Raw genomic sequence first — 21,411 nt, 5'->3', positions numbered from 1 at the left:
AGTTCCAGCAGGACAGGGAACTGCTGGAGAGAGTCCAGCGCAGGGCAACAAAGATGCTGAAGGGAGTGGAGCATCTCCCGTGTGAGGAAAGGCTGAGGGAGCTGGGGTTCTGGAGCTGGAGGAGACTGAGGGTGACCTCATTAATAGTTATCAATATGTAAAAGGTGAGTGTCAGGAGGATGGAGCCAGGCTCTTCTCGGTGACAACCAGTGATAGGACAAGGGGCAATGGGTACAAACTGGAACACAGGAGCTTCCATTTAAATTTGAAAAGAAGCTTCTTCCCAGTGAGGGTGGCAGAGCCTGGCCCAGGCTGCCCAGGGGGGTTGTGGAGTCTCCTTCTCTGCAGACATTCCAACCCGCCTGGACACCTTCCTGTGTAACCTCCGGTGGGGGGATTGCACTGGATGAATTTTTGAGGTCCCTTCCAACCCCTGATATTTTGTGTGATTCATTGACACATCCAGTCCCAAATTCCCCCCAGGTGGTGCTGCCACCAGGGCACGATCCGAGATTTCCCACCTTGGGCTTCACAGCTCGGCCTCTCCGTGTCGCCTGCCTGTCATTTCTGTGATGTCGCTCTCTCCCCCCAGCCCCCGCTGCACAGATGTTCAATTCCGCAGCTTTTGTATTCGCACCAGCAGCCGACAAACCACAACTGCGCTTGCAAACGGCTCCCAGCCCTCAGAGGGGTGCAGCCCCCCAGCCCCACACCTGCCCCAAGCCCACAGTTACACCCACTGGCAGGGCCATCACACCCTCACATGTTCAGGGTGCTGGTTGTAGCTGTTGACTGTTACACATGGTGTAGTTTGTGGTACTGACCCCCTCCCCTTGTTCTTCAGGTCTCCCCCCTCATGCCAAAACCAGCAAACCCAGGCCTGGAGCTTGGCTACTGCAGAGCATGGGCTGAACATCTCAGCTGTCCCCTTCCATTGCCCAGCATCACATCCCTGTGTCACACAGCATTGTAGCACCTGCAGCTCCTCTGGCAAAAAGGTCAGAAAAAGCCCCAAGGCTGCCCTGGTGCTGCAGGAGGGGTTTTAACAGTGGGTTTGAGCCCACTTGTACTCAGCACCTTCTCCAGATCACAAAGATGACACAAATAACTCTCACAGGTCCACCAGCCCCCATCTGTGAGAGCATCAGCCCTCAGGGTGCCAGCAGGGCACTAATTCCCACACCAGTTTTGTACACATATACATCTCCTATTCCCACCTGCAAAAATATGGGTTTGTAGGTGGCAAATGGAACCCTCCCCTTTAGCATCCACAGCATCCTCTGGCAAGGAGCTCCCTGGCCATCCTACTTCTTTGCCTTGTGTCACCACCAGTTTATTTGATGGCAGAGATTAAACAATCTCCACAGGGCTCTTCCCCATCTGCACCAGGAGGGAGGTGCAGAGTCCAAACCATCCCTTCCCCCAAATGCCACTTTAGAGTCATCTCACCCCACTCCCCCAGCTTGGTGTGTTCTAGGCCAGAACTGTATCTACAGAAAACAAGCACAGAGTGACACTTTAAATGCAGATGAGCAGGTCTGAGTCTTCCAAAAAGCTGGAGCCAGGAAAGTGGTCCCACCAGCACACAGCGCTACTGCACAGTTGTTATTTGAAATGGACGTGGACAGCAAAAGCCCAGTGAAGCGAGAGGAAAGTGTGATAGGACAAAGGCATAAAATAGGATATAGAACACAAAGACTGTTAGAAGGCTCTTGAAATAACTGGCCTCATTTCTCTACACTTTGTTTTCCATCTTCCTGTGGGCACAGGAGCAGTGAGCTCAGCCTTGCTGGTGCAAGCAGAAGGTCATGCCCAGCATCTAGAAATTAAAGGCTTAAGACCAAGGAAAGGTCCTTAACTCACTAAGTCCAGCCTTGCACAAGCATCCTTCAATGAGCTTGCTAAAACGGTGACTAGACAGAGGAAAGCAAGCATGTTAGTGCAGAAAAAACAAAGTCAGAAACAGAAGTAAACAAGAAGGCTTGTTCTTGTTAAGTTTATTGGCATCATGTTTGTCTCTTTACAGAAGAGCTCAGCCTACGTACTAGAATGTAGACCTCTGGAAAACAGGTAGAAGGGCTCCATTTAAGCAAGCTACAAACGCAAGAACAAATACCAGGAAGAAAGGAAGAGAGGAAAGGGACTAGATTGCCAGGTTTTTCCATACCAAAAATCCAGATTAGCAGTCAGTAAGAAGAAAGGGAAGATTCATAGTCCAGGTCACTCATTGAGAAACAGCTCCCGCAGCCCCGGTGGGAGAGAAGCTCCTTCCACAGCACCGGAGCCAGGGGACCCCTCGGCTCCGGCTCCTTCGCACACTCCCTGCAGGGTGGCAGGAGTTAAGCAGTAGGGGAGGTGAACAAATGAGGTCATTTCATAGCTGTATTTAATTTTAAATCCAATAATCCAGTGTGCATATCAATGCTGTTATGCAAATCTGAGAATTTAAATACAAGGAAGCCAGACAGATTTTTTTTTTCCAGAAGATGAAGCCTTTCGGCCTCAAGACAAGAAGGCTTACATAGTTCATCTCTACTGTACAGAATACTGCCTCCTGCTGGACCCCGCGCTGCCTGCACGCTGCAGTTCACAAGTGTCCTCCTCACTTTCCACACAATCTGTGTTTCAGTACTTGAACATGTAAATTCAGGATTTTTACACTAATTTATACATTTTAATTGGTTGCATATATTAACATGTACTATAAGATTTTTCCTAAAGAAGCATTACATAATACATGGATACTGTAAAAAGATCTGATTAGTTAAAAGTAACAAGCATTAACAGAGATACATACAAAACTCAACCTAGTTGGACTGAGTGCTGAGCTTGCGATGAGCTATGGGTAATCAGCCTTTCCAGTTGCAGCCTTCACAGGGGAAAACACGAGACAGTTAAAAATGTAACTTGTTACACAGATTACCTGTAAACAGTTTCTCTCCATTGGACACCTGGAATTAAGATTCAGTTCCAAACATACATAAGAGTTTCCATTTTAAACTAAGAGAAAGGTCTGTTACCATGAAGTGTGATGTGGATGGTGGGGGATGTGAGCTCTCAAGTGTGGGACTCACAGATGCTCATGGGAGATGGGTGGATTTTGGCAGCTGGAGATGGAAATTTTTCTTTAAATTTTGTTTTAAACACAGAAGAGGGGCTGTGTGTTTGAAGGCCTAAGTGTGATATTTGTTTGTGAAGGACTGTGCTCAACCCCTCCCTCTCCCCTCAGCAGCTGCAGCTCTCCGCAGAAGCCTTCACTCGGTCATTCTTGTCTAGTTTGATGGGTTCAGGGAATTCATTGTAAAGCTCCACTTCAGTTTCCTAGAGGGAGAGAAGGCGGCAGGAATTAGTGCTGTGGTTCCACAGGCAGCTCCGAGTGTGCAAGGAGCTGTTCTCAGCTGGGGAAGGCTGCTGGAGAGCCCAAGGCCGCCCACAGCAGCCAGAGGGAACCCACCGCCCCTCTCCCTACCTGTTTAAGTGCATTTCGTGCAATCGTCTGGAAAGCTTGTTCCACATTAATGGCCTCCTTGGCACTGGTTTCAAAGTAGGGGATGTTGTTTTTACTGTAGCACCAGGCTTGTGCCCGTTTTGTGGTGACCTGGGGGGGAGAGAGAGCAGCAGCATCACCTTCAGCTATGTGGGAAGAGGGTTTTATTTCCAGGGCAAGGCCAGAGACTCCTTATACCCAGCCTGAGCCATGACAGCAGTTCTGAGCTCATCAAAACTACAGCCTTGCTACAGAGCACAGGAGACTGCTGCCCACCACCAGTTACCCTCAGCCCCAGGGCAATGAGCACCAAACCCAAGTCAGACAAGACCGCAGGACAGACTGCTCAGGCAGGGACTTATTCCCATAGGAGTTCCTCAGCAATTCAGGAGGAGAATCAACTCCTCTCCTTGCAGGGATTCCCTGCGATCCTTCCAGCAGTGGGCAGGAACAGGCTGTGCAAAGATGTCTGACCCTCCAGGCAGGAGAAACTCTGCCCCAGCAGCACAGGACAGCTGAGCAGCACCAGGCACCTCCCACTCCCATTCCTCAGATAACCCTCCCCTGTTCCCACCAGCTCTCCCACTCTCTAAGAGGTGGCTTGCAAGTCCCGGTACTCACTTGTCTGTTTTCTAGGTCAATCTTGTTTCCCAGCACAACAAAAGGAAAGTTCTCAGGATCCCTTGGACTGGCCTGAATGAGGAATTCGTCCCTCCAGCTGTCTAGAGTTTTGAATGTGTTGGGGGCTGTGACATCAAACACCAGCACGCAGCAGTCTGCTCCCCTGTAGAAGGCAACTCCCAGAGACTGAAATCGTTCTTGTCCTGCTGTATCCCATATCTGGAGCAAAAGAACAGGGCAGATAAGCCAGCTCTGACACAGCCAGTCCACCGTTATAAGGCATTCATTTCAAAACTTCCCACCAGAAACCAACAGCCTCCAGTAAGCCAGAGAGAAGAGCTGAAAGGTGGGGAATCTCTGCAGGCACCAAGTATCAAGAGCCAGGAACACAGTTCTAAAGACAGTTAACCCTTTTTGTGTTCAGCCTCAACAACATAGCCCTGTTCTAGGCAAGCAGGACTTGGAGAGGAGGATCAGCAGGTGATCTGCATGCAGAACTTGGCTGCACTGAGGCACCAGTACAGTCCAAACACTCTCCTCTGGCTCCAACAGGGCTTTTGCTGCCTTGCTGCCAGTCTCACCACAGAGAGATTAAAGCTTCAGACAGTGGAAACATAAGCAAACTGGCAGATTAATACTGTACCCACAGGACTCAGGGCAGCATGAGTAGTTGACCCAAGGAGCCCTTTCCCAGCCCTTTCCAGCTCATGAACGTAGGGAAGTGCATGTTTCTACCAAGATCTAGTTTACTGACAGTACCAAATGTGTTGTTTGTTTGTTTGTTTTAACTGGGCTTTGCAAAAGCTGCTCTTAGCTGAGCCCAAACTGATCTTCACCTTCCCTTGTACACTGACTCCTGCACAGCTCTGGACGACGCAGGAGCAGATCCTTCCACACATGCATGGGCCCTGCAGCAGCGAGCAGAGTCACTCCTTACCTGCATTGTCACTAGCCTGTCATCCACCATCACCTCTTTTGTCAGGAAGTCTGCGCCTATCGTAGCCTTGTACTGGTTACTGAATTTCTTGTTCACATACTGGTTCATAAGCGATGTCTTTCCCACCCTGTACAGAAAGACCAAAAAAAAAGGATTAAGTAGGCTGCTTCTACAGTGTTTGAATTAACCACCCAAGTGCCCTTCACCTTCTACCACAGCCCCCTGCTCTTTCAACCAGGGAAAACACACCAACCTCTGCAAGAAGGGGCTTTTACAGCAACAAATGCTGAAGCAACATGTTAAGTGCACTAGCTACCTAAGGATACAAAGGATTACGATCTTGAGAAACCTCGTTTCCCCATCAGTAATCTGATCCCTGGTGAGAAGCATGCATCATATTATGATCATGAGGGCAATTTTGGAAGAAGATGAAGGGCCCCAGAGAAACCCACCAAAAACAGTCATCTTTAGCCTCTGCAGAAGGAGGAGGTGGAGGAACAGACAATCTCAGCTGGCAACAGCTCACACACACATCCATTAGGTACACAGAGAGCCAGCTTACAGGCTCACATGCCCTCTCTGTGGCTGAAAAAGACTCTCTGATCAACAGCTTGCTGGACACAGTGGTATAAATAAGCCTTATGTCCTGGGAGTCCAGTTACAGCCTGCACAGTAAGCAACCTGTAAGCACAGAGCAGACTCCTTGCTCAACAGCACAGAGCAAAGCCTTTCCCTGCAAGGGTCAGGATCGAGCCGGGTCAGACAGGAGCTGAGCAGATGGCTCAATAGAACCCATGTGTCTGACAGAGGCAGAGCTTTAAGAAGTCACCTAAGATTGTTTACTACTGGGGTTTTGTTTGTTTTTTCTTGTTTTAAGTGAAATGCTCATTTCAACACCACACTTTGCCTCCTTGCAGAAAGGTTATATCCAGTTCTACTACCGGAGTGGTCTGCCCGCTGCATCTCCCATTTCACATTGGGACAGGACTTGCAGCTATTAAACTGCAGGGACACATTCAGGACAGAGGGTGGCAAAGAGTTGTTAACACTCTCAGGTAACACAGCTGTCTCAGGCTGTAAACAATCTCTCCTCCCAGCACAGATGGTTTCTTACAGAGCACCCAGGTTCCCGCTGGGAATGCAAACTGGCAGCTTGAAGCCTCCTCCACTTACCCAGAGTCTCCAAGGATGATGACTTTCAGTAACACTTTCTTCCTAGAAGTCATCTTTTACACTAGGAAGGAAGAAGAACAATCCCATCATGAGCATGTCATTCCTCAAGGCAAAAAGCAGCAAGTTAGGAATCTGAGAAACCCCAGTCCCAGCAATGGGCAGAGCCCAGCACTCCTTCAATTCTCAGCTACTAACCAGGTGTTTGACCATTTCATAGGCAGAAGCATGTCAGACCAGCAGGGACAACTTATACCAACAGGTAGATGAGGCAAGCACTTGCCCTTTACAGTACTAAGTCCATTTTGGACATTATTTCCAGGCCATTCTGTGGGTTTACTTGCACAGGCCACGTCCCTTAGCCTCACCAGAGGCACTGCAGTAAAGGAGATCAGCTCTCAATACAGACTAATTCTTACAGATGCTGTTAAGTGAGATGTAAGCACAGATGTGCCTAACACCACACTCAAGCTTTTTTATGCTGTTCAGTAGAAGAAAAAAGGCTTCCTCCACCTTTGAGGTTCAGCTTGGCAAAGCAAACGCTTTCTCTAGCAGCTGCGCTTGGTGAAGGTGTTGTGCCCCAAGAATACACCGTGGTTGAAACAGCCCCAACACAACCGCACAGGTCAGCTGAACAGCTGAATTACAAGACAAACTGCTACCAGACTCCGCAGCTTTGCTGAGAGCATCTGAAGCCAACTACTGCCACCTCCCACTGGGTGGCAGGACAAGGCTATGGTGACAAACCTCAGCTTTCAGTCTATTGCTCTGCTGGATGATGAGCAGTTTGTTCAGTTGCATCCTGCCATGGCTCTAGTCCTTTATAGGCAGGTAGCTCTAAATGGGTCACTAAGGGTCCATCCAGTTAGGAAGAGTGAGCTCCTGAGATCCACACTCTTACTTACTCTCAGGTCTCCTTCAGGTTAGTGAAGGAGCTCCAAGTGCATCAGCTGCATCAGGCCTGAATACACCTCTGGATGTGCTTCAGCACAGTGAGGGCAAGTTCAAAGTCTGGTTATTAGTGGTTCTGCATGCTCTTCCTACCACAAGACCCCTCTCCCCACCTCTAGGGAGGGGATGGGACAATCCATTCTTAGGTGCTCAGAGCCTGGTTTGTACTGACTTGGTCCAGGGCACAAGGACTCCTTGGCTTTCCCTGAGGAGCTCTGCAGGTCCTGTACAGCAAGAAGAGCCTGAAGGTGGCTATGGCTGTGCTACTTGAGTTCAAAGACCCTTGACAACAACAGGTTTCATGTATTAAGCCCTTATATGGGATCTTGGATACCCTAAAACTCCCATCCTGCTACACCACATTGATTGCACCACACAACTCTGAATCTTTAGGAGCTACTCCTGAGTTTCACAGCCAAGGAGGCCTTCAGTTCTACAACAACATGGATATACGCATCTGAGCAGCTCGGTCCTATGCATTTCCTGGGATATGCAACAACCTAAGCTGCTGGATAACTGCAACTCGCTTAATTCCACCACTACAGGAGGCAACATGCTCCAAGCTCCACGAGCCTCTTACTAGATGCTGAGTCCAAGTGCAAAAGGCCTTAATCATCTCAATCTTCGAGTGTTAAGACATGCAGTCTTCTAGACTTTGCCATCAGTGAGTGATGCAGAAGCCATGCTGTGGTGTACCTACAGCGACACCTCATTGGACTGCACTTCATGCACCTACTGATACATCTAGATGGGAAACACTGTTCAGAAGATAACAGCCAAGAGGCTGTTAAGCAAACAGCAGTGATAGGCCACCCAAGGAGCTCATGCTGTCCTTAGATGGTTGTTAACAGATGCCCGAGAGCCTGCCCAGGACAGTTTTCCAAGTGTAAACACCTCTCTTTCCCAAGGCTCTCTACGCTGGAGCGTGTTGCTCAATGATCCAACTGGCAGCGCAGCTACACTGGCCAAGATGTAGCCAGCTCAAAGTTGTCAACAACCCCAACACTCAGTCCTGCTTCTGCTCCTGCCAAGATTCACACTTCAAGCTCATCTCCTCTGCAGCCACAGGGAGAACAGCCCATTTGAGCTCCTTCAAGCACCCCCTGTGTTTCCAGAGCACATAGCACAAGTGACAATGGTGCTAACCAAGTCAGAGACTTCTGCAGCACAATGAGTCCAGACAGAGCAAGAAGCAAGGGAGCAGAGCTTAGAGACAGCTGTGTACACTGAACTGTTATGGAAAACATCTGTATGGGTTCAAATCCAGTGTGAGAATGACCTGTTTTCCTCAGGACGGAGGAAAACAACCCACCCTGAAGTGACCGTGCCAGAACCCAGCATGTCCTGCTTCTGCTTTCCTCAGTGTTTCCAGTATCGCTTGCCACCAGCTGCTGCAGCTCATTGCTTTCTGCTATTTGAAGCAGCTTTGGACAAGCTGGCATTAGTTCTCCTGCTCAGGGAGGGATTTGCAGAGCCCTGAATTAAAACTCTAAATCACACTGGATGCTTAGCACTCCAGTTCAACACAGCCTGAAGCCCCACTATGAAGGGAAGGGAAACTGCTCTGTCAGGTCTCATCACCTTGGCAGCAGCTGAGCTGAGCAGCCATGGGAAGGAAGCCTGAGTCAGAGGTGACACTGCCTTCTTGTCATAGCTGACGGGCCACCCCAGCAGTGTGACGGGCTATTAGTGCCTCATGAACACCCAGCAGGTGAGACACACCTTCCAGCCCAGGTGAGGCAACGGATATGAGCCACAGCACAGAAGGAGCTGCCTCGCTTGGTATTTGGTGCAGGCCATGGGACAGTGAGGAACTCTGGTCCTGTTGGGGCCAGCAGTGGCCACTACCCAGAGTTCCCCAGCCCCGTTCTGCTCGCCTTGATCAACGCTGCTTTGAAGCCCAGCCAGTTGACAGGCCAAGCCCTCTTAATCTTCTCATTACAGTTATAAACAGACCAACACTTCAGAGTTATTCCTTGCCCAGTAGAAAAGACTTCACCTTAAGACAACACCACAGCTCCAGGTCTTAAAGGAACTACCAGTGTCTGATCTCCTGGAGCCTTCCTATAGAAGGAAACCCTTCTAAGTTTAAGCAGCATCAAGTTGCTCTCTACAGCGCCACCATTGCTATTTTTTCCCTTATCCTTACCATGTTGTGTGTGCCTGAGCAGGTCTCCAACAGCAGCTCCAGTTTTGTATCACTGATTTGTGCTAAACTGACCAGCCCTAGTGGGATTTTCAGTCTAGATAGACTGAAGACATCTCTGTTGTCTTAAGTGGGGTTTCTTATGAAGCAACCCAAAGGGACATATTGCTCCAAGGACAGATACTGTACCTCCTCCAACATTTACTTCCAGCCCATGTTTTTAACAAGCTGAGTACTGGAAGTGAAAGACACTAGTGCTCTCTGAGGGTCCTGTGAGCAAAGCCTTAGTACAGTGTCCTTAACACCATGAAAAGGATCTTGGTGACTTCAGCTCATATTAATCCAACAGCAAATACAATATCTTCATGGCAGAGGACACTTCCACACACTGCAGTCCAAGTAAGCTCAGAAATACTTCAGTTGATCCTGGTTACCACATGCCATTTGCTGTGTCAGTAGAACCAGGCCTAAGCAACCAACCCCAGGCCAGGTCCAGTACTTAAAGATTTGCTCGCCTGAAGCCAGAAGCAATTTATGATTATTCCCTTGTTAATATAGGTGGTTTCCTCACATTACATGGCATTGAATAGGTTCATCACTACCTTCTGTCCCAGAAATGGAGCCCACATACAAGCTCTAAACTATGCAGACCTCATTCCTGGTGAAGCTTGCTAGCACAAAAAACAAAGGGAGACCAAGAAGAATGTAGCTTCAGCTCACAGACAAAGCAGGTTTGAATACCTGAAGGAGAAGCTAGTTCACCTGAGGAGTTTCTCCCTTCGCATCTGCAAGAAACATTAAAGTACTGAATTAAGCTGATTTGTAGGCTGTGCAGGGCTTCCCTCATGCTCATGCAAAGAGCAAGATCAGCCTGAGATCAAAACTGTGATAGTGCTGAGTCAGTGATATCCAAGACTATTTCGCATTATATGCATAGCTCATGTTGCTTCATGATATTTGTTATAATTACCTAGAGCAGCATCCTGTCAGAGTCACAGAAGCCCTTAAGATGGCAGTGTGCGAGCTCACACAGGGCTCACAGCCAGTCCCAGGAGCATTTCTGAACAAGCGCTTCCTTTTTCAGAGATATCACGAAGAAAAACCAGTTTGTTAAGATTCAATCCAAGACATCAGTTCTGTTTTTCCACTGTGTGAAGTCTCTCGGAGCAAAGTCACCTGCATGACTGCTCAGAACACAGCACACCCAGCCAGCCCTGCTTGGGAGCCATCAGAAACCTCCTGTCAATCAGGAGACCAGTCAGCATCGCTCCTCCTCCTGGCTTAACTGGTGCCAGAAGAACGATACAGCCGCCTCTATTACAGGAGAGGAGTCCTTCCACTCAGTTTTTAATGCCTAACCCTCTAGGCAAACAAGCTGTCAACAATACATTGACCCTTACGAGATTAAGCCTGCGATAGCACACTCTCCCACAGTATTCAAGTAGTTCTCCTGCTTGCGGCTCTGGAGCTGCTCTGTTCCCGGCTTAGCTGATCTGAAAGGAAGAGTCAAAAACTGTTCTATGAAGCTCCATAGCGCTACAGCTCCTCAGATGCAACACCAAATAAAGCCTATGCCAGATCTAATTAGGCTTCCCTTGTTGCTTTGGAGTACATTACAACTGTTCTTTCGCTTGCTATATTAAGACAGCTGCTTTAACTCAAAGCAGAAATGGATGGTTAAGAATTCCTTAGAGATGTTCGTATGTGTCAAGTCACAGTGCAAGCATTTTAATATTAATTAGGTTGGTGCACCAAGGAACAGTAGGAGCTTGCTTTGATGGCCCACCAGATTAGCTATCCTTTAACAGTGGGCCTTGCCAGAGGAACACCCAGTTAAGTTGTTCATGGGCAGTTTTATTGTGGGGGAAGGGGGAAAAAAAAAAAAGATATATATATATCTATCTCACCTCCACAGAAGTCAGCAGCTCATCCACAGCAGTTTTGAACCTGTTGACAAGCTGCTAGAACAGCCCTTACTGTTGCAGCTTTGCTATTAAACAGATAAGTCACAATTCTAACCAAGAACCAAAGCATGGTTATGCAGAGACTTAGAACTGTGACATTTGACCAGAAGTGCTCTGCTCCTGCATCTACCAGCTTGTCATCTGCACCTTCTGCTAGAAACCAGCTCAGCGCTGAAGCAAGACTGTTGGACTGCGCCTCACACCTTATTTCCTTTGCCAAGGATATTGAACACTATGCTGACAAGGTGCAAAGTGGTAGGTGAGCAAGTACCAGGCAGAGCTGAACTCACTGTGGCACTTATGAATAGGGAGTTCTGCTCCCCTGCCCCAGCAGGCAGCACAAGAGTAAGATGTTCCACAAAAAGGCACATGTGAAGCTGACTCTCTGCAGGTCTGTTCTGGGTGCAGCAGCTGATAAGCAGATCATTTACTTCACTATATCGCAGGACCTTTAGCAGAAACACCCAACCATGAGAAAGCCAATCTGGACAGAGCAATACTCATCAGGGGACACCACACACTGCAGTGCGCTCACCACAATGACCAGACTGAGCAGAACGCAGCCACACTGGAACACTGGAAGAACCTTCTGTCCTGAAATTGGCTAAGTGCATTTCCGACACAGAAACGCCACCTCTGCTCACTGTTCTCTCCACATGGGGGAGGCTGCAAAGCATTAAGTCTCTGTACTACAGCAAAGAGCTATTTTTATTCCCCTTCTCAATGGTTCTGCATTTCTTCAAGGAAACTGAAGCTGGAAGAATGATTCGAGGACCAGCTCAGATTGAACTAGTTCCTTCTCAGAAGCTCCCTGGCATGTTTGGCACCTGAAGAGGTTCTGTCAGCTTAGAGCTTCAGCCACTGAAACAAGATGCTCCTGGGATGTTGATGCTGTTCTTACAGGACCAAGCACAGACTGGCACATATCACTTGCCCCATGGACACACTGTACCCTGCCATGATTTATCAAGCCAAGTTTAGCTGAGGCTTCAAGCAGGCACATGAATTTGTTCCAATTCAGCTACCCTGAAAATGCAAGGCCTCATCCTAAGGAAAGGCAAATAGTCTCCAGTTGCCATTAGTTTACCAAGATGATAGTTCCCACTTGCAGATCCAGGTGGCCCAGACACCCTTTGTACTGAAGCCTCCATCTCCTATTGCAGTATGAGCTCAAGACAGAGCTGAACAAGATTTACAATGCAGTAACAGCTTGGTTCCAACTACGTGGTCACACAGACATTGCTAACACAGGTGTTCGCTAATGCAAAGCTACAAGTGACAGCCTGAGCAATTCAACATGAAGGTCTTCCTGAGGCCAGCAGATATCAACCTTTAACACTGGCATTCTCCTGAGATTTTTTTTGACTGCTACAGAGCCTCTGTATTTTCCTTACCAAACTTGAGCACTCTACAAGTGGAACAAGTGCCTGGCATCCTCATACTGAGGACTGCTACAGAAGCACAAGAAGTTTAAACATCAAGGTGAGTCTTGCATTGGCAAGAGCTGCACAAGCAGGACAGGACAGCACCTTCTCCCACTCCTGTGACAGGTTTACTAGTAGCTCAGCTTCCCCAGCCGGCTGGAAGGTCCCATCTAGGAAATCCTCACATTTAGTGGGGGCATGCACTGGCTTTGGCCCTAAAAAGGAAATTATGACTCACAAGAACTGTCTGTAAATGGGTTGCTTTTTAGGGCAACAGGCTCCTCCAGTCCACCCAGTCAGAGGTGCTTTAGGAGGGGTTCCAGGCATCACTGCTGCACTGCAGAGAACCAAAGTGAAGCCCACACCAAAAGCAGCTGGCAAGATATCCCTGTGCCAGCTTTGCAGAAACATGCACTCTGGTTGCTGCTGTATCAGTAGCATCTCCAAACTGCTTTCCACCTCCTTCCTCCCCACACATCTATGCTCTAACCAACATACTCCCTCCTGCTGGTACCCAGCCAAGAGCTCAAGCACAGCTCATCGTTCCCCAGCAATGCTGCCTGCCACACACTGCAGCTCCATCAGGAGCAGCTTCTGTCCAGTTGGTGCCTTTCCCAGTTATCCCTGTGAGGCAGGAATTACCTCTGCTCAGGAAGCCTCAGCTACAAATTAATTTTTGAGACCTTGCGTAAAACATTCTCTTGCAAGTTGTCAGGTGGAGGTATGCTGCCCAGCACCTCCCACTCCCACCTGAGAGTCCTAAGCCAAAAGCTTCACCTTCTTGAGGAATGGCCTAGAGTTTTAGAGGTTTGCTAGCACGCTGACACTGCTCAGATCAAAATAGAATCTTAAAACATGTTTCAGCATCCCAGAGGAATTGGCTTTTTAGATTACAGCTGTTTGCAGTAAGTTTCCACCTTCATGTTGAGGGTGGAGCTGCAGCCTCCAGGGCCAGAGGAGCTGCTCCAGGACCAAGTGAAACTCAGGAACCAGCCAGCTACAGCTCAGCCACCTGGCTTTGAGTTCAGTTCACTGGCTGCCTCAATGCAAGTCAAAAGCTGGTGTGACATGGTGCTAACAGCCAACAGAGCTGGTCTGTGAGCTGGCTACCAGACAGATGGGAGACCAGGCCCCACACACGTACTCTGCTGCATCCTGTTCCTGGATAACAGCTTAGTGCTAAAAGGAGAAAATGATGGGGCAACATGCAGCTTGGGGCAACATATAGGAAACCCAGCTAAAAAGCACAAATTTTGTAACAGTTGTGAGCAGAACAGGCTCTCAGTGTGATCAAGGAAGGCCCAGAGCCAGTGCTGGGGAGGACACTCCTTTCAGTGGCAATAGGTTTTAGCTCACCAGACATGGCCTCAATCCCCAGCTCGAGGCTCTGCGACACATCCCTGCTGTGGGCAAGGGCTCAGAGCTCCTTAGAAAAGGAGATGACAATGGCCAGTTTGCCAGAGTCCAGATGACACAGGGATGGCAGAAGCAACACCACTGGTGCCCAGTCCGAGCCATGTCCACAGTGGAATCACAGGACTTGCATGTGAGAAGGGGTCTGGTCTGCCCTGCCTGAGGTCTCAGCTCAGCTGCGCTCTGCTCGGGCTGCGAGCGCCGAGATCCGGAGAGCTCTGCATTCCCGAGAGGCACTGATGCACATGATCAGTCAGGCTCAAAGCCCGAGTTCTCAAAGCCAAGTCCTCCAGTCCAAGCCTCACTGATTCACCGCCCTGTTACACCTCCCGGCGCTTCTCCAGACCAGGGTTGGTTTATGTCTGCACAATGTTTGAACACTAGATGTAGAACTGAACAAGTTCCTTGCTCTGAAGCAAGACTCCAGAGAAGTCCAAACTAGGCAGGACCAACCCCATACCCAGGAAAGAGTAAAGCTAAAAAACTAATCTCTACCAGTTTAGATAGTCCAGCAGCCACCTTCTCTCAACGAGAGATGTCATCTGACTATGTGGTTTCAAAGTGGGAACAAAACAAGCACAGAAATGTCTTTGCTTACAGTACCAAGGCAGATGTGCCTCTGCATGTTCAGTCAGACCTCCAGCATGGTTAGGAGTGGTGGGAAAGGTCTGGAGGTCACTTCTTGCTTTCTAGAAGAACACTACTTTGCCCAGACTGCTGCTTGGCCTAAGACTGCAGCAGCACATGTAGCCTCTGCCAGGTGATAAATGGCCTGAGACAAAAGGAGGGAGGGAAAGGAGTTCAGAAAGCATCCCCAGCTGTGCTGGACAACCATCCTGGATGGATCACTTTGCTCCTCAGCAACCCAAGGATCACTATCATCTCAACAGGAGGCAGCAGGTATTTGAAGACTGCAGCTGTGTGCAGGACGGGAGTGCAGAAGGTCCTTTTAGAGCTAGTGCCACACAGAAACAAGAGCAGGATTCCCAAACAGAAAACCAGGGCTAGTGAAGTGGTAGTCTTCAGGTTCTGGGAAGGCCGCTCTGTAAGTAAGCCATACCCAGACGTTTCACTGAAAGCTGGGTGTTCTCAGTCCATCAGTTCCTCCGACAGCTGAAGAGCCCTTATACCACAGGAGATCTTTCTTGCAGGAATGGGCAGACATATTCAGAGCCCTAGCAGGCTGATAGCAAGTGTCTGTAGATCTTCAGCTACCCTTCTTTTGGAGGCTTAAGTTTTGTCACTGAAGAATCAATATTGCTCTGTGCCCACCTCTCAGGAGGAAGCCGTTCCCCTGTAAATCCTACAGGATTTCAGGTAGTTCCCACTCAATTTTCCCCAAGGATCAAGCTGTTACAAGAACAGGCATGCTTGCTTTAACACCCTTCCCCCTTTATCAGATCAAGCTCAACTTCCCCTATTCTGCCCTGGGGGAGACAATCTCAGGATGTGGGAGGAGAGTTGAGCGCATTGCTGGCTGCTGGGAGACACCAGGCAACAAGCCATGCGCCTTGACTAAGGGCCTTGCCTACGCAAAGCATTTCAGCTCTACCGGTACAGCTTCCATGTTGCCATGTCTCTACCAGAGCAGTCTCCTCGGTGGAGCGCTGCCAAATCAAGCCAGACAAATCCCATCCTACTAACTGGAACTATAGCACCCATCCAGCCTGGTTTGTACAGCCTTTGGCATGCAGCCACCCAACTGTTTCAGTAACCCCTGTACAGTTCTCACATCAGACCATCCCACCAAACATAATTCCTTCCTTGCTTTCTACAAATTGCACACAGTGCCAGGGGCAGCTGGATAAGATAAGGCTGACCAATTCAAAATATTGCAATCTAGCCAGGCCACTAAGAAACAGTAAAGTTGTTAGACCTTTCCCATATCTGACAGTATTTTTCAAGTACTCAGATTAATTCCTAGTTTTGTCTACAGCTTCTTAAGGTTTCACACATTCCTGTCATGCTTTCAGTTTTAGAAACACAAATGGGAGGTGTTAGATAACCTCTGCAGCGGTAAGCAAAGCACAAACCTTAGACCTTGTCAGTGGTAAACAAGCCTTGTTGATCTACTCCTGGTTGCCAGCTTCCACCAGTTCCTAGAAGCTGGGCAGGACACAAGGGACTGAATGGAGACTTGGATAAAGTTCCAGGTCTTCAGGTCAAACGATGGTTCTCAGGAGGCCTGTGGGACCCTGTAGGTTCAGCTGCAAGAGAGAATATTTTCTCTACTTCAGCACCAAGAGCTTGACAGAAGAAATAGGACAAATATCATGGGACATCCTACTGCCACACAAGTAGATGTGGAGCAGGACAAGGCCACCACTAATGGCAAAAACCTAACTTCTATACATCTCTTCCACGAGGTCCAGTTCTCAGTAGTGAGGCTTCCTCTAGGGACAGGCTGCAATCTAAGAACTAAACCTTGATCTGCGAGCAGAACTCCTGATCCCACACACACTCACCATCTTTTACTATGCAAATGCAGTTTGCAGAGCAGGAAGGACAAGTATTTCAGTAGCAGCCCCAGGATGGGAACATAGCAGGGAGCTCACCACAACAGCTGAGTCAGCACCTAACAGGGAATTCCTACTGTGGAGACTCAGTTTCAGACTCACACTTCATACCCTTATAGGTCTTGCATAGATCCTGCATCACTGCTTCACCAGCTCAGCAATTCTCTTGATGAAGCTCCATAAAGGACCAAAAAAAAAAAAACTCACTGAAGTGACTTGCACAGTGAGATTAAAACAGCAGTGCTGGTAAAAATGCATCTTCTTGTTAGGGGGAGAAGATTGGGCCTAAATGTTACATCCACCTCGTTGCTCATGCTTGAGACACCGTTCCCACTGTGCCAGTTTGGAGTCCAGTTACAGTTATCTGTGTCTGGGAGGCAAGAGGAAGAAAGAGCTGAAGAACCAAATGACTCAGCCCACTTGAGGGAAATAAGCACCAAGCAGGTTACTGTTCAGAGGACACTGCTTCCCAGCTGGAAGCTGGGGTTCAGCATGGACTCCTTAAATAAACCAACAGCCCCTGCAACCAAGGTCCAGGTGCTCCAGCCTGGCAGCCTCTGCCTTCACTTCTGTCCACCACGTCTGCCAAGTGACCCAAGTTACAGCTCACAGCAATACAGACTCCAGAAAAAAAATACTGTTTTCTTAACTGACAATATAAGGATCTACTCAATTTCATTTAGTAATTTCTATTTGCAATTCATGCAAGCACAGTTAGATACAATTAGTCACCTTAAGTTGGCATTTTAAGTAGTTACAGGGAGGCAAGAGCAAAAAAAAAAAAGGCACTTGATGTAGCAAGTGCTATTTAAGTTACACAAATAGGAACCTGTGCCATAAGTTTACACTCCAATCACATCTCAGAGGCAATGTGCCCCTCCTGAAGTTTCACTGCCCTGTGAAAACAGCCCAAGCCTCAAGCACAGGTTCCCTAACAAGAGGAATCAAGGCCATTTGGGATCAGCTGTAAATCACCCCACTCCAGTGACCTTGAAGATCTTGCCTCCCTCCCCTCACTGACCATGAGTTAGCAACAGCGGCGTTGACACGGCTTCCCCACGGCCGGAGCGCTCGGCGCCGGAGAGGAGGAGCAGTCTCGCAGGAACAGCGCAAACAGCAACAATGACATCACCCCGGCACATCTCCACCAAGCAGAAAATGCAGCAGCGTGCCGGGCTCCAGCGCTGCATCCCCGTGCATGGAGAGCAAAAGCAACAAGCAGGCTGGAAGCCAGTGAGCAGCCATGTGATGAGGGGTATTCCTTCACCGCCTGCTATTTCTGACCAGCACATGTGGAGTCACTGACCTTGGGCGCTCATTTGGAAGTTTTCTTTCCCTTTCAATGCACCTTCAATATGATCTTCAATAGAGCAGCTAACTGCAGAACTGAAAATGGTATGTTAACTCTTGTCATTCCATTAATTACCCATATCTAATCCAGCTGTGAGATGCACAGCCCATGCTTGGGTTGTCACTGCAGAAAGTGACCCTTTTATTCTCACAATCTACTGTCACAACCTGATCACACCTGCAGGCACACTGTTATACAGCAGCTATAAGAGATTTTAGGAAGCTGCAGGGGAGAAATCCAACTGAACTCCAACTCACCAGGCAATTAAACTGCAATTATCGAAACAATGCTGTGCAAGGATTAAGTAACTCCGCATCTGAAGGATGCAGGATTGCTGTCAGACCCAAGCGTGCCAGTGCCCAGCCAAGTTCAGCCTTTAAGGTCTTATCTAGACTTCCTTCTACCAAGGCAACAAACTCTATATTACTCTACAGTTCCGCAAGGGAATTTTAGATCCATCAGGCCCCAGTAATAAGGGCTAAGAGCAGTTCAGGCCACAACCAGTGAGAAGCCTTTAGGGAACACTGGCAGCATACAAGGTGAGGGTTCTCTACTTGTTTATCAAATGCTCAATTTACTTCAGTTACTGAAGAAATTGGTATATTATAACAGCAGGGAGAGCTTCCAGCAAGTATCTGTGAGCCCACACATCCACTGGTTTCAGAGAATGTAAACATCCAAGTGCCCCATTCCGTAGCCTTTATTACCAAACCAGGGCTTGCCAGACACCCATCTCACAACACAGCATTTAATAATGCACCCTAATCAAGCGCAAACAATTTTGTTTACAGCCAAATGTTAAGTTCTGCATAAACTAGTCTCATTTTCACAAAGAAGTCAGACCAAAACCCCATACATGTTAGAGACAAAGCTATTTATAGTTCTGCACAGATGGCTTGATTGCAATTGTCATGTTTCCTCAAGGACAGAGATTTGCTCCAACAGGTAATTCACACAACAGTCTTAAAACAGGAGCTTTAAGAAGGTGCTGCAGAAATTGAATCTGATGGCCCTCTTGCCTGCAGGCATTCATTTTGGGTAGTAAACCAAGCAAAGTGGTATCTTCCCTCAGTGAGGCTAGAGTTGAGCCTATAGCAGAGCTTGTATGTTTTCCACTTTCGGTTCAGGACTCAATGGTGTTGCTTCTCTGTGCTGCTCAGTACAGAATTTGGTTACCTGGCTTTAGCAGAAGGGCAAAGATGCCTGTAGTGTAGTTTTTGCAATGTAACTATTTAAATTCTTAACTCGGCACCTTTGCCTATTAAGATACAATTCTTAGTGTGCCATGTTGAACTATCAGTAGGGTATTTGAGGAGCTGGACCACCACAGGGAAGAAGAGAGTTTAACGCAGCTACCGCTTTGCTACACTTCTCACCGCAGGTTAGAAGAGCAAGCAACTGTTACTGGATTCCAAAAGTTCTGCTTATTGAGGGGTCAGATTAACCTCATCCTACAGCTTTTTTACACCAGAAAAAGAGCATTAATGTATTACCACAAAAAAAAAAAAAAAGGCACTAACACTTGAAACTAACAGTATTAGAGCTGCTTTGGATTCTGAGGGCTCGGGCCTGGTGGGTCTGCTCATTAGCTCATAGAGGGCAAGTCATGTGTTCAGTCAGCTGTTGGAAAGTCACAAGGGGGAGGGGGAAAAAAAGAGAGAAACAAGTATACTTGTTCTTCCTGAAAAAGTATATCCATGAAGCCCTGATTATTTAACAAGGAATATTCAAATTACTCCACCCACTTTAACCTCAAGTGCAGCTATGGAGAGAACAGGGCACGTTGACTCCGGTAGCCTGGCTCTACTGGAAGCACAGCAAGGCTGCAGCTCCTACCACAGAGCGCCGGCACCACCACAGCCCACGAACAAAGTACAGCCATAAATACGCCTTTAAATCACAGCCAGCCAAGCGCTGAGGCACAGCTGGTTATGTACCATTCCCCTAAAAAGAGAACTCTTCAGTTCCCCCAGCCCCAATTCCCACATGGCCATGCAGAACACGAGGCAAAGGCCAATGGCAAGAACTGGAAGGTTTAACGCTTCCATATTGGCAATCGCCAAACAAAGAACCGCTTGCTTACAGTTGGGAGGACTTTGTTCTATCATGTGTTCCCCATTTATGTATAAAAAACACTCATACATGCATATCAACAGCTCTGCTTATCAGCAAGTAGTTTTAGTTTTCAGGGAGATACTTCTGAGAACTCCAGCTTTGACTCAAAGGGTTTGGAGTTACTGGACAGGACGTACTCGTTCCAAAGCTGAGACTACCTCTCTTACTTCACATTAAGACAGCATTTTTACAGCTGTTTTACTACTAAAATAATCCCTCTATTTACAGGGAACGCAACACAGTTGTCTTAAATACAACTGTTAGATATTTCCATATTTATTAGTCTATATACACCCAAAGACTAATAGGGTATCTATCATTTAATTTACCTTATTACACACTCACAGCCAAAAGCACTTCTAGCATCCACTCCAATAGTCCTCAGAACTGACTCAGGCTTTACACACGCTGAGAGTGACTTTCGCAATAACTGCCAGTCTCTCCAGCCTGTTTTGTCACATTAATCGCTCCCGGGGCAGCCCGCTCATCTTAAAAGCGATATCCACCGACCACCCAGAGCAACATTTCACCACCCCCAGGACCGGCGCTCAGGCCACCAGCCGCCCAAAAGCCGCTTGGGGAGGCAGCGCCAGCAGCAGCTTCACATGTCACAGACAATACGCTCCCCTCCCTAGGAGGCACCACTCCGGGCCTCTCTAAACCTCTCAGCAGAGGAGGCTCCTACAAAGGCCTCGAAAACGCGCATCCCGGGAAAGGCCCGCGCCGAGGAGCCCGTTCCCGGGGACACCCCCCGGTCCAGCTCCATTGTTCCGAGGGCAGCGCCGGGCCCGGCCCGGGGAGCTCAGCCCCGGCCGCCTGACCCCGCCACCGGGGCGGCCAAGCGCCGCCCCTCCCCGGCAGGCCCGGCCGCGGGGCCGCAGCGGGGACACAAAGGCAGCAGCTCCGCCAGCCCCACGGAGGGAGCCCCGGCGGCCCCCCCCGGCCGCAGGGAGTGGCCCCGAACGGCGCCCCCCGCCCAACGGCTCCCGAGACCGGGGCGGAGCCGCCACCCCTCCACCCACTCACCCCACAACCCCGCGGTGAAGAGATCCCCGGCGCCACGCAAGGCCTCACCCGGTGCGTGTCCCGCGGCGCCCCCTCACCTCGCTGCCGCCCGCCGCTCGCCTCGCTCGGCTTTAATGGGCCCAACCGCCTCCCCGCTTTCACTTCCGCCTCCCCCTCGACAACTTCCGGTCACGGGGCCCGCCCGCTGGCAGTGACGCCAGCACGCCGCCCGGCAGCCAGCTAAGGGGAATTAAAGTCACGTGACCGCGGGCTCCCGGTCGCCATGTTGGGTCGGCGAGGGGCTGCGGCCT

At 49.0% G+C, this 21,411-nt stretch overlaps 1 protein-coding gene across 3 annotated transcripts; it reads right to left on the bottom strand.

Moving 5' to 3' along the window:
- Nucleotides 1–2,368: 2,368 nt before the first annotated feature.
- On the bottom strand, nucleotides 2,369–21,290 carry RAB7A (RAB7A, member RAS oncogene family). Of its 3 annotated transcripts, none has more exons than XM_082059914.1 (6): nucleotides 21,199–21,290; nucleotides 6,219–6,279; nucleotides 5,046–5,172; nucleotides 4,109–4,327; nucleotides 3,470–3,598; nucleotides 2,369–3,321 (listed from the first exon to the last, which is right to left on the bottom strand). In XM_082059914.1, exons 2-6 carry the CDS (start codon nucleotides 6,269–6,271, stop codon nucleotides 3,226–3,228), a joined length of 624 nt encoding a protein of 207 aa, XP_081916040.1. In that variant the 5' UTR covers nucleotides 6,272–6,279; nucleotides 21,199–21,290; the 3' UTR covers nucleotides 2,369–3,225. The 3 variants fall into 3 exon arrangements, with proteins under 3 accessions (XP_081916040.1, XP_081916039.1, XP_081916041.1); XM_082059913.1 differs by having other exon boundaries at nucleotides 21,170–21,276; XM_082059915.1 differs by lacking the exon at nucleotides 21,199–21,290 and adding an exon at nucleotides 16,147–16,288.
- Between the last annotated feature and the right edge of the window lie 121 nt (nucleotides 21,291–21,411).

This window comes from Streptopelia decaocto (genome assembly GCF_964273445.1).
Source record: "Streptopelia decaocto genome assembly, chromosome: 8".
Lineage (NCBI taxonomy): Eukaryota > Metazoa > Chordata > Aves > Columbiformes > Columbidae > Streptopelia > Streptopelia decaocto.
The sequence above is the reverse complement of the archived record's forward strand: the minus strand, read 5'-3'. Positions and strand labels throughout refer to the sequence as shown.